The sequence below is a fragment of the Lepidothrix coronata genome, unplaced genomic scaffold, assembly GCF_001604755.1.
Source record: "Lepidothrix coronata isolate B3197 unplaced genomic scaffold, Lepidothrix_coronata-1.0 Scaffold69, whole genome shotgun sequence".
Classification (NCBI taxonomy): domain Eukaryota; kingdom Metazoa; phylum Chordata; class Aves; order Passeriformes; family Pipridae; genus Lepidothrix; species Lepidothrix coronata.
Window position 1 is genome coordinate 436671 of NW_016690249.1, and position 12154 is coordinate 448824.

Genomic DNA, 12154 nt, shown 5'->3' on the forward strand with positions numbered 1-12154 from the left:
GAAGTGCACATCCCAGACCTAGTGAGGCTTCTGCAGGCATCAGTCCGCCTGCCTCGGGCCGGGGCGATGCACAGCAGGGTGCTGCAGTGCGGGCCCCAGACTTGGGCCACAGGTTGCATGGGCTGCCCGGGCTCTCCCCCAGCCCACTGGTGCCTGCGCCCACCGCGGCCACCCCACGCCTTGGGAACAGGGAGGGTGGTGGGGAGGAAGGGGCAGGGGTACAACCAGCGGGGGGGTGCCAGTGAGGGGCACGTGGGGAGAGCGCTGCGGGGGGCCAGCCGGAGGCTGGCGGTTCCCGGGGAGGCGGTGCCGCGGGAGCGGGGCGGTGCTGCCGCCGGAACCTTTAAAAGCCGCCGTGGGCCACCCGCGCCCGGCGCTGCCGGCTGAGCCGAAGGGGGACCTTCCGAGCCCTCCGGAGCCGCTTCTCCCATGCGCCTGCCGAGCATGTCCCAGCCCTTCCTGCTGGCGCCCATCGCCGAGTGCCCCCCGGGGCCGCCCGGCGCCCAAGTCCGGCTGGCCGTGCTGGGCGCCCGCGGTGTCGGCAAGAGCGGTGAGTGCGGGGGCGCGGGGCTGCCCGTCCCCTTCCCCTGTCCGTCCGTCCGTCCCGCCTAACGCGGCCGCTCTGTGTTTCAGCCATGATCGTGCGGTTCCTGACGAAGCGGTTCATCGGGGACTACGAGCCCAACACAGGTGAGGCGGGGGCCGGCGGGGCGGGCGCGGCGGGGGCCCCGCGGCCGCGGCTCACGGCTCTCTGCTCCCCAGGCAACCTCTACTCCCGGCTGGTCCATCTGGAGGGGGACCACGTTGCCGTACAAATCCAAGACACGCCGGGGTGCATCCAGGTACGGAGATGCTTTGGGTCGATCGGTTCTTCTCTGCCACCCAAAGGCTCAGCTTTTGAGCCCAAATTTCGTACATGCCCAGACGTAGTCTCCTGAGGCAGAGCTCAGGCTTCCCTTTGGACCTGCTTGACGATGCTGTCTATGATATAGGCTTTATACTTCACCACCCAATGCCGAATCTGTGTTCTCTGTTATATTGCAGATGCAGGAGGACTGTGTGCAAGTGCTGGACTCCCTGTCCAGGTGTGTGAAGTGGGCAGAGGGCTTCCTCCTGGTCTACTCCATCACAGACTACAGCAGCTACCAGTCAGTCCAGCCGCTCTACCAGCACATACGCAAGGTCCACCCAGATGCCAGGACTCCCATCATTATTGTGGGGAACAAAGCAGACCTTCTCCATGCCAGGCAAGTACAGGCGAAAGAGGGACTACAGCTGGCAAATGAACTAGGCAGCCTGTTCTTGGAAATCTCCACGAGTGATGACTCCCAAGGCGTCTGTGATGTCTTCCAGTATCTTTGCAAGGAGGTCAGCAAACTACAGCATACCAGCAGCATGGACAGGAGGCGGTCATCCATCATCCCTCGGCCCAAATCTCCCAACATGCAAGATCTAAAGAGACGTTTCAAACAGGCTTTATCTTCCAAAGTCAAATAAACCTCCCAGTGAGATCCCGTGTGACACAATAGACTTTATTTTTGTAAACTAGTTAATAAAAATCTTTATTTTTTTACTAATGCCAGCAGTATAGAAGTAAGTATGTCGAGGCTTGCAATTTCCTTGCCATTTTCTCATTTGACTGGTTGGGTTAATTTTACCAAAAAAGAAAAAAAGGCTACATAGCAACTAAATAGAAGTAGTTGGAGAAGGGGAGTTTTTGCCTGGAGGTTTTGATTCCATTTCTGTTTTGGGCTGGGATTTGCTGTATTATGCTACTCAAATGATTTTTTTTTTTGAGGCCTTGGTTTCCTGTTTGTAAAATGGGAGTGATAATGTTGTAAGTCACCTGCCTTTTTAAAGTGTTTGGAAAGCTTTGGTGGAAAACTTTTTAGGAGAAGAAAAAAAAGCTCTATTCAACATGAAGATATGAAACTGTCTGTAAGAATGCTGATTATAGCAGGACTGATTTCCTCTCTCAAAACTGCTGTTTTGCTTGCACCTGTAATAGCCTCAATGCTGATAAGCCGTTAGGAGTGAGTTCCAATTTCTGATGTGCTTTAGCGATCCGTTCCACAGAATTAATCTTTTAAGCCTCAAGCACTTAACAGGAGGGTTGAGTTTCTCCTACAGATTACCGTGGAACAAAGTGCTGAGCAATCCGCAGCAGAGGAGTGTGTGGGATGGCTGTTGCTTTCTCTGGAAATGTGTGATAGGAAGGACTGATGCGTAGGTTCCCTGAACAGAAAATAGCTACATTTAAAAGGAATCACATCTTTATCTTCCCCAGGGTAATTTTGTAGCTATTGGAAACAGGTCAGACTTTTTACTCTTATTTCACATAAGCTGTAAACCGTACCAGAATGGGGTTTATTAACTGTTTGCTGGATGTCTGAGCATGGAATATGGGTTTTGCTTTTCAAGTATGCCTTTGAAATATCTATGTAAAAAATAAAACTGTTCCATGCTGAGTAGAAAGTATGGAAGTGGATTAATCTGTACAGAGCAAACTGCTGTCCCCACTTGAGCACAACACAAGACTTTATTTTTTAAAATCTCATAGATTAGGTCCAAAGACCATTTCCTTTCATATGGAAAGGCAAGTAGCTGCTGTGCCTTGCAGTGAGGGGGCATTCTCTGTTGTTTCTGCCCCCTGAGACTTGAAGCTTTCTGGGCTACCTCCACTCTTCATCTGCAAATGAAAGCCTTCCTGATGGTGGTAATTGAGGGATAGGTGACTGAGCAAGGTAAAGATTACGCTCTTAGTAGAAGCCTGTGTTAGCACTGGGTAGGGGTATGGGATGCCAGCAGCATTATTTCTCACCCAGAGATATGTGCCTGTGTCAGTCCAGGCATGTTATCCAAATGTCTCTTCCCGGAAGGCCCTGTGCTGCTGTACCAAAGGGAACAGGAGAGCTGAAAGGGAGGCAGCTCCAGACCTGCAGGAACAGACTGAAACTGGGACTTACAACTGGGTCAAACACTTGGAGTTAATTCATGTCAAAAGCATGGTGACAGCCTGGACAAATCAAAGTATTGTTTAAATGTGTTAATACATGTGTTAACATGTAAATGTGTTAACACATATTAAATATTTCTTTGCTGGGAGAGTTGCTCTGCCAGGCCCAGGATGCTGAGCTGGGGTGTCAAAGTGGGCAAGGGGATAAGGTTGGTGAGAATGAGCACATCCCTGGCAGACTTGCACTCATCACACAGGCCACACGTTCATGGGGAAATTAGACTTTAGGTGCCCCTGGCTACCCCTGGCAAAGCAGAAGCTCAGGGCCTCACTGTGGTACATGGGGAGAATTTGTACAGGAGTCAGTGGGCACATGATGGGCAGGGATAGGCACGAGCAGGAGGGTAAAGAGTCATTTGCCCGGTCTGTTTCTCATATGGGGAGAGGCTGAAGAGATGGCCCTTGCTGCATAGGCACCCAAGTTCAGATCAAGGTGCAAACCCTTCCATCCTCTCCTCACACGTCTCATGCTCTTGGGCTGTTCTGGCCACATATCAGGGGCAGGTTGAGCCTCTTGGGGATGTAATGCGGAACCTGGCTGACTAAAGCATGCCCATGGCAGGGAGGGAGGGCTGTTCTGTCTTACCTTTAGCCTAAGGCAGCAGCTGACTTGGGCCATTCTGAATAACACTTTTGGATACAGGTACATAAATTAGACATTTATGCTGTTTGTCTGAATTTGCAGTGGCTGGTGCAGATCTACCTTCACCCAGTTTTCCACCATGAGCTGACAGCAAAAGCAGAGAAGGAGGCTGCTGGGTCCCAGCTCATTTTGCGCCAGCACCTTCTTCAGTCCTGAGTGAGCAGGCAAAGAGGGGCACACCAGGGCAGGAAGGAAAAGTGCTAGCAGAGGAGCTCCAAAGCCTTTTCTCTCCTGAGTCACTTATGCCCTCCCTACTGAATACTTGCCCTCACCAGTCTCTAAGCCCTTCACACAGAGGCCAGGGTGGCTTCAGGAGGGTTAGTGGAGCATAGCTTGGCCTTTCTCCTTTATCAGAGGAAAATATGCAACTTCCTCCTTCCTCCCACCACCTCCGCTATGAAACAGAATCACAGCAATTTTCCCTGACAAGACAGATGAGTGGGTTTTCAGAAGCAGGAATGTGTGTGGCATCATGCATTATTATGGCTGCTACTACATCAGCATCTCCCCCCTCTTGGCCTATTTTGTCTAGTTAGCTCCAAGCTCTGAAATCATCCAGTAATGCTTTAAGACTTCATGAATTTTAAAATAGCAGCTGCCATCGACCTGTTCAGTTTAGGAGCTGCAGATCCCTGGATAGGGATAGGAATGTTTTCTTCAAAAAGCTTTATGGGTGTCCCTTCACTTTTTGTCCTACTCAAGCAACTGGACCCAGGCTACTTCCTCAGTGTCTCTTGACAGGCACTTGGTTCTCAGCACATGCGCTTGTCAGTGCTGAAGGTTCATGCTTTATTCTGTGGTTTGTTCATATGAAGGCCCGTGGATAGACAAGACAGACTGTGAACAAGGACTGTGTGCACACTAAAGGCAAGAGTGGGTTCAAGCTTCAGATAGGGAACAAAAGTGTTCAAGGTTTGGATGGATGGATGGATGACTAGGAGCAAATCTGCATCCCATGCTGGGACCTCCTGTAAAATGATTTTATTCCTGGGGGACTTAATTAGCTTTTGGTGAATCTGCTGTTTGTCTTGGAAGGTATGAAGAGATTCAGAATAAAGTCCTTTATGCAAAGGTGACCTTTCGTGGCAGTTGTTGCACTTGGCATTTGACTGCTAGTGATTCACACCAGTATAGCAGCAAGATCTCTTCAATTTCTTCTGAAGTGAGGATCACAAGTCAGTTGTCCTTCTAGAAGCAACATCTCGGGGGGTGATGCTGTTGTTGGGTCACTGCACTGAAGTACATACAATGCTCCAAAGAGCTGTCTTCCTGAGGTGTCTTCAGAGTGATGTTCCTGAAAAGCTTATTATGAGTTAGAGCATGGCTCTCAAAATAGCAGGTTAGCTTGGATCTGGGGTAATTAGTGACAATTCAGATTTCCAGAAAACCCTACTGATTCTCAGACTTGTTGTTCCATCACTCTCCTCATTTCACCTATCTAAAAAGAAGGAGAAAGCAAAGCCTTTTTATTGAAAATGGTTTTGAGAAAATTGGTTTATGAAGTTTTCTTCCTGCATTCAATGTTTGATGCTCTTGACCGAAAGAAGTACAAATACACATTGTGACTTGTTATGCCAGTGTATATTGTGGACCATAACCAATTATATACTATCTTCCCACGCTACCAAAAGAAAAATTAGGATATGGAGATTGAGCATTCATTCCACTGCCCTATGATACTTGATTTACAACTGAAAAGCTTTGTAGTGAATTTTGCATAATGATTACAGAACTTCATGGATGTCATAACTGCTGTTTTGAAAAGTGTACTTGGTAGTTTGGTATCCATGTTTTTCTTTTGTGACTGAAAACAGCCATCCCTAGAAGCCATGAGAGGCCCTCATGGTGTGAGCTGCTGTGTGTAGGTGGCTGCTTTAGCCCCATGCTTCCTCCTCTGGGCTTTGCTGGACAAGTGTTTGGGCAAAGGCATCTGCCCGAGCTTGCAGGGTCATGGTTCAGCAACTGTATTTTGCTCTTGATCTGTGCACAATATTGCCATTAAAATGTATCTGTCCAGGAAATTGTGCAAGGTTATTTGTCAGCCTGCATTACTTGGAAGTGGTAATTAATTCTTAAAGCTGGAATATTTCTCTTCTGAGGTATTTGGCTCTTTCCCCGTTACTAAAAACATCCTCTTCTCAGGTTTCAAATGGTCCTTGCAAACATTTAATAGTAATTTTATCCCTTAGGATGGTAAGCCGATATCAACAAATACTGTTACTGGCAGCACCTCTGAGAAGACAGGACTACATTCTCTGCCCGCTGGGGCAGTGAGGTGAACTACAAACTCTGGACCTGCAGCTGATACTTTCTTCCCCTTCTGCAAACAAACCCCAGTGCAGGCAAAGCAATATGCCTGTTGTCTGGGTCTCAGAGCCTGACCCCTTCCATGAGCCTTTAAGAGCAAGGTTTTATCTGAAGCACATTCAGCAAGCAGACCTCCCACTGATACCATTTCTTTTTTTGGTATTAAGAAGTTCAAAGGTCTCTTTAACCCTAGATCTGGGAGAATCCTGACCAGTGCATGAATCATGGAGAAACCACAGCGGCAGCAGCATGTTAACGACAGCCCCTTAGGATCTGAGGCAGCTAAGGTGGTGTTGCCTACCTGTAACACAATAGCAGGCAATAAACATGGATGTGATTAGGTGTTTGGGTGAAAATATATTGTTTGCACTCAAATACTGGGAAAGAAAAGGCCTGGCTGTTATCCCACTATGTAGAGCCCTTCCCAAATCTTCGTTCGCGAAGCCTAGCCATGATATCCCACTATGTCCAGCACCAGTAACCACTCCATCAGCACAGGCAGGAGGAACATTTCAGGATTTTATATCAGAACCATGACTTTTTTTACCCTTTGTCTTACCCCTTCGTGTCTCAGACAGCACATAGAGGCTAAACCAGAGAACTTTGTTTGGGTTTATTGCATTCTTTAAGGTGCCCTGTATCCTATTCAAGTGGCAATGTCCCTGGATATTAGCGGTACTTAAAACACTTTGGTCAAGAGGGAATTTTTACATCTGCCCAAGTACTGCTCACATATGGGCTATTAAAAACCCCCTCCTAATGGGCTGGTTTGTAGCTGCTGCACAACAAGGCTTTGGCTGTAATTAAAATGTGCAGATGAGATACAGCACCTGCTCTATTCCCGAGGCTCCCCATTCCTTGGCCACCTAGCAGAGGGAAAGGTGTCTCATCATTTTAAGGAGGGCCTCAAGAAAGCACTGGTGCTTCTGCAGTGAGCACAATCAGGTGCAATTCTGCAGGTGGGTTTGACCCCATTTTCCTTCAAACAGGTACCAGGAAATGATTTACTATTAAAAAAGTTTATAAAATGTCATATCTGGATGTTTGTTTTTTCAGCACAAAGCAAATGGATGCAGATGGAGTGTGACTTCTGGAGACCCTTTAGCATTTAAACAGTTAGTCTGAATCTCATATGTCTTTCTCATGCCAATGATCTTGGTGTAGAAGAGCCTATCTAGAATTAAGGGCTACTGATAGGAGGCTGAGGTCTGTGCTAATTTAGGCTCATACCTTGAAGATAAAATATGCATCTGATTGTTGAGGTGACTGCTAATTTTAGCTCTGGTGTTGAATAATGGAATAGCATTAACAGACTGATATAAACCTGTCCATATTTCTTACTCAAAATTGCCATCTCAGTAGTGAAACAGCCATCTTTGATTTTGCCTAGATGCTAAAGAACACTGCACAATAAATATGCATGCAATTAGGTTAATGTGAGTGAACAAAGAGGTATTGCCTAATATAGATACAATTCCAAGAACTGATGCATCAAATGCAATGAATTGTTTTCTATGGCTTTTGATTGTTTCAGGGATTTCTGAGCAAGCTTGCTTAGAAGACATTATAGTCTATTTACCTGCGTTAATGAGATGTTCAGATATGAAACTGATAAAATATAAGCAAGATATGGATACTGAGTTTTATTTTAATCTGGGCACTGAGCTGTCTTGCTACCTTCATTGTCCTCTTGCACAATAAGGAGAAAACACAGGAGGAAATTGGGATTTTCAGGGGTCCACATCAGAGGAGAGGTAAGAAGACGTCACTTCTGCACCCAGCCACGCCACACAGGTACTTGCCTGCAAGCTGTACAGTGGGAATTGACAATTATAAAACCTTCTTGCTTATGTGGAGGCAACACAATGGGCTCCACCTCTGCTTGTGCCCTTCCTGGTCTTCAACATCCTCCCAGTAGGGAACTGAGCTGGCAGACATGACTTAGCCACAACAGAGGTTTCTCCTGACAATCGATTGAAAGTCTCCATGATTGTGCCTATGCTGCCAGCTGAAAGAGAGCTGGAGACTGAATTCTGTGAACTATGGACTGGTCCATACCCACTCTCCATAAATCTAATTGTCCCTAGATTTGGCTGGGCTACATGAAATAGCATTCAATCTTGGGACTCTTCTGGGCCCTCTGGGATACTCAGGTCCTTAATGATAATTTTTTGCATTTTTTACTTACCCTCTGCAGTACAAAATATCCAAAGTTATTTGAAAGCTGTGTTTGAGCCCATGAGAGCGGTATTTTTAGCATGCAAAACAGACTTTGTGTTGTCTTGTGTGAGGCTTATGGAGGCCTTTTAGAGTGCAATGCCCAATAGAGTCCTGTTAAAGGTTGTGTGGGAAGAACTTAGCACCACCTCATCCATGCTGTCTTTTGGGAGATAACTTGTGGGAATCAGCAGTTCCTAGGGCAGTGACGGGCACTGGCTTGGAGGGAGCTGGCTGGGCAACCCACAGAAGAGCTAGGCAGTGAGCTGTCAGCTGGAGTAGGTGGTCAGAATTCCATCACTGGGGTCCACTCCGTGACCCTCCTTCAGGCCTCTTAAGAGACAAATCTGTTCATTCCAGTGAAGCCCAGGATTTTTCTATATAGCTGCCACTAATATGGAGAGTTTGGCTTCGTTGTCCTTGTCATTCCCCTTCATGTAGGTGCAGGCTGGTTTTAGACCTCTCCTAAACCACCTCTTTGCCAGACTACCTAAACCCAGGTCCCTCAGCATCTCTTTGTGGCCACTGACCATCCAGTGGACTTTCTTCAGTTTCTCAGTGACCTACTGAAGTGTGGGTCCTAACATGGGACAATGTTTTGGTGGCAGCTTTGGCAACACTGAGTAGGAAGGGATTAATAACTATGCTCTGGTTGCCAGTCATATTGCTCTTAACGCATCTCCAGTGTATCATTTGCTTCACTTGCATTGAATTCTTACTGAAGTCTCATAGCAAAACCCAGATCCTTTCCTGCACGGCTGTTATGTAGGCAGAAGTATGCCATCCTACACCAAAACATAGGGTTTGCACTGCCCTTGTTGAACTCTGAGGGATTTCTATTGTCATAGGTCCTGAGTTTCTCGAGGTCCCTCTGGACTGACTCTCTACCAGCTCTGCCAAATGTTAACAGTTGTCATTGCTTCTAATCTACTATCATCTGCAAATGTGCTGAAAGTGCCCTCTGTGTCACTGGCCTGGTGACTGATGGAAATATTGAACAATATCAGCTCCTGTCTCATTCTATGGGGTCCTCTGTTCATTACTGGCTGCCAGATGGCCCACCACAACTTTGATTATTATTCTTTGACCTAATGGTCCAGCTAATTTTCAGTCCATCTAACAATTAGTTCATCCAATTCATGTTTGCTCAGGTTTTGTATGAAAATGCTGCAGGAGAGTTTCCAGTTGTCAGAACTGTCCTTGGTGATGGACAGCAGCCATGAAGCCATCTGCTGTGGCTTGGACAGTGCCAAGGGGCATTTTTGATGACTTAATTTAGAGAATTACTCAACAAATACCAGCAGAAAGCTGGTATAATTGTCATAATTTCCACTCCCAGTAGTAACACATTTTTGTCCTCCCCGTGTCAAAAGGCAACACAGCTGTGCCCTGTGGTCCTGTGGTCAGGACACTTTCTCCATCTCCCACTCAGTAGCATATCATGTAAATGTTGAACCACCTCATTAATCATTATCAAGTGCGGGATGTGGGACTCTGTACTCGCTGAAGAGGAAAGCCGTGGAGCTCAGGGTGCAGCTTGACTCCCCAGGGGAGCCTTCAAGGGCTGCCACTCTCACAAGAGCAGAAGCTGCTCCCACCTGTGCTGCCCATCCTCTTCTTCCCTCAAAGCTTCAGTCAAGCCTGGACTGAAAGTTCTTCACTTCAGCATGTGCATTTCCAGAAAAAACAATGGCCTCTATTAATCACATCCACTCTTCCCCAGCCCTCCTGCAGGTCAGGTTTACTCCATGGGAACCACAGTTAAGGACACTCGCTGTCATCCCAAGTCACAAGTTAGTATTTCTGCCCCAGTTAGCTAAAATCAGATGTGATAAAAGCAAAACCAACACCAAACCTCCACATTTCCTAATAAAATCAGCCTATGCCTTGGTGAGCTTGTGCAATCTGCAGTTTCACAGCTCTTCAGAAGTGGTTTACAAAAGTTTTAACCCATGGGTGTTCACTGCTTTGTTTTAGTTCTTAGTGAACACTCAGAATTTGCTGTGAAACTGTAAGCAAGGTGGAATCTAGTCCTGGGATGTTATTTTGCACACTGGGGGGAAGGATGATGATGTTTCTTTTGGGTGGCAAGTATTGTACATAAACAGCATGCGCTCAAGCAAGGAAGTTACGAACTCTACAACACAACTGCTGTAATAGTTTATAGCATTTAAACAGTATTTAAAATGTGGAGGCCTCAGGAGCCCTCCTGCACTTTGACAATACCGATTTTTGTCCTAAGGACACTTTACAGCGGCAAATTCCTTAATTCAAGATTTTTGAGAGCAAATGGAACCTCAGAAGACTTTGATATCTTATATTTCTTCTATTTCTTATGTTTCTGCTTCTGACCATAAACTGTATAATCTATCTACAAGCAGGTAGTTTGAGAGAAGATTTTATTACTGATGACTATTAACAGCATTTTTCCTTTATGAATAATAAAGACAGATTCATATAGTTCATTGCTGCTGTTCTCAAGAAAATGCCACTTTCCTCACCAGAAATCAAAGACAAGCCAGACTTCTTTTCTTACCAATTTTTCTAAATTATTTCCAATGTTATACATTTTTGTTTTCACAGCACAAGTCCCATAGTATGACTTTTGCTTTAAATCCCTTGGTTCCTGAAGGCAAATCTCTCCTATCATTAAAGGCAAATTTCTAGCCTTCACACATGAAAAGAAAAGTGGTGGGACGTGATCTAATGTGACCCAAAGGCTCAGAAAATGAAAGAGCATCCTGAGATCCAAAGCTTATCTTTTAAATTGTATGATTTTTAAATCAATCTACTTATTTGGAGACAGTAGAAGGAAGGAGGGAGGATGGCTTGCAGTGATTTTTCTCTCTTCTCCAGCTTTTCTGTACTTTGAGGGAATGGCCATGCAATTCATGGGAGTGAGCTGGGGAAAGTGGTGTCAGCCAAAGTCATTGGCTCATGGAAACCTGGGAGCTGCAGCTCTTAAAAAGACCCTCCTGGGAGTTCCAGACATGGGCTGGTGTGCTTTGGGAAAGGAAGCGCTGGTTACTGTACCTCATCTGCTTGTTCTCCTGTTGCCCTCTTCCTCCAGGATTGTTGATCCCATTGATTCATCCCTTATGCTTGTCAGAAATGTTGCTCACTGGGGACTCTGACAGATTTGTTTAATCTTTTTGGGGCTGTGCTCGGAGGCTCGAGCAAGTAATTACTTTCAACAGCCCTAATTTGAACCAGGCCCTTGTTGCTATCAATCAACACGGGACAGAGGGTCGCGGTCAGCTGGGACAGCCAAAGCAGGCAGCTGAGGGAGGAAAATTGCAGCAAGCAGAAAGCTTGTGTGCATGAGGGGGCTGCTGCATGGAGCAGATTGCGCTGAGAACAGGAGCTACTGACACTGCTTAACCCTGACTCAGCAAAATAAGCCTCTAAAGAGGGTGGGTTATGGGGATTTGTCCCATCTCCTAAAATGAGCTCAGTAAGCACTATAGGGATCAATGAGATGTGAACAACCATGAGAACCTCTTACCTCAGGGCTGGTAGGGTCCATCTCCACCAGAAATTTATGATGCTTAGAAATGTCTTTCTGAGTCTTACTTGCCTCTGTGCACAGGTTAACACTGAGCCCAGGAATCTCAGTGCACCTGAGCAAGAGGTATTGCTGCAGCAAGGAGTACCTTTGGCTGTGTGGTGGCCCAACATGGGGATTTTGCTGGCTGTCCCCAGCCTCATAGAGACTGGCATGGGGCAGCTCAAGCTGAGCACAAAAGAGGGAGTACAAAATTACAGGGTCTTTACTTGTAAAGACTGGTTTTTCCTATTTTCAAGCATATGATAAATATATAGTCTCATCTTGTTAACATGTATGTTGATGTGTATAATATTGTTATGTTAGACCTCTGCTGAGTTCTGTGTGTGTGCAATGTTTTCTGCTGAGCTCCTCACCAAGCAGAGGCAGTGGCTCCAGGCCTGCTGAGGACAACTCCTGGTCCTCT

At 46.4% G+C, this 12154-nt stretch overlaps 1 protein-coding gene across 1 annotated transcript; it reads left to right on the plus strand.

The window, feature by feature from the left end:
* Nucleotides 1-369: 369 nt before the first annotated feature.
* On the plus strand, nucleotides 370-2456 carry RASL11A (RAS like family 11 member A). The gene is made up of 4 exons (XM_017818544.1): nucleotides 370-550; nucleotides 634-690; nucleotides 763-842; nucleotides 1045-2456. Exons 1-4 carry the CDS (start codon nucleotides 430-432, stop codon nucleotides 1495-1497), a joined length of 711 nt encoding a protein of 236 aa, XP_017674033.1. The 5' UTR covers nucleotides 370-429; the 3' UTR covers nucleotides 1498-2456.
* Nucleotides 2457-12154: the final 9698 nt, after the last annotated feature.

Coding starts and splice junctions, on each gene's coding strand:
- RASL11A (XM_017818544.1), top strand. CDS start 430: ATGCGCCTGCCGAGCATGTCCCAGCCCTTCCTGCTGGCGCCCATCGCC. Junction 551..633: donor CCGCGGTGTCGGCAAGAGCG/GTGAGTGCGGGG, acceptor TCTGTGTTTCAG/CCATGATCGTGCGGTTCCTG. Junction 843..1,044: donor ACACGCCGGGGTGCATCCAG/GTACGGAGATGC, acceptor GTTATATTGCAG/ATGCAGGAGGACTGTGTGCA.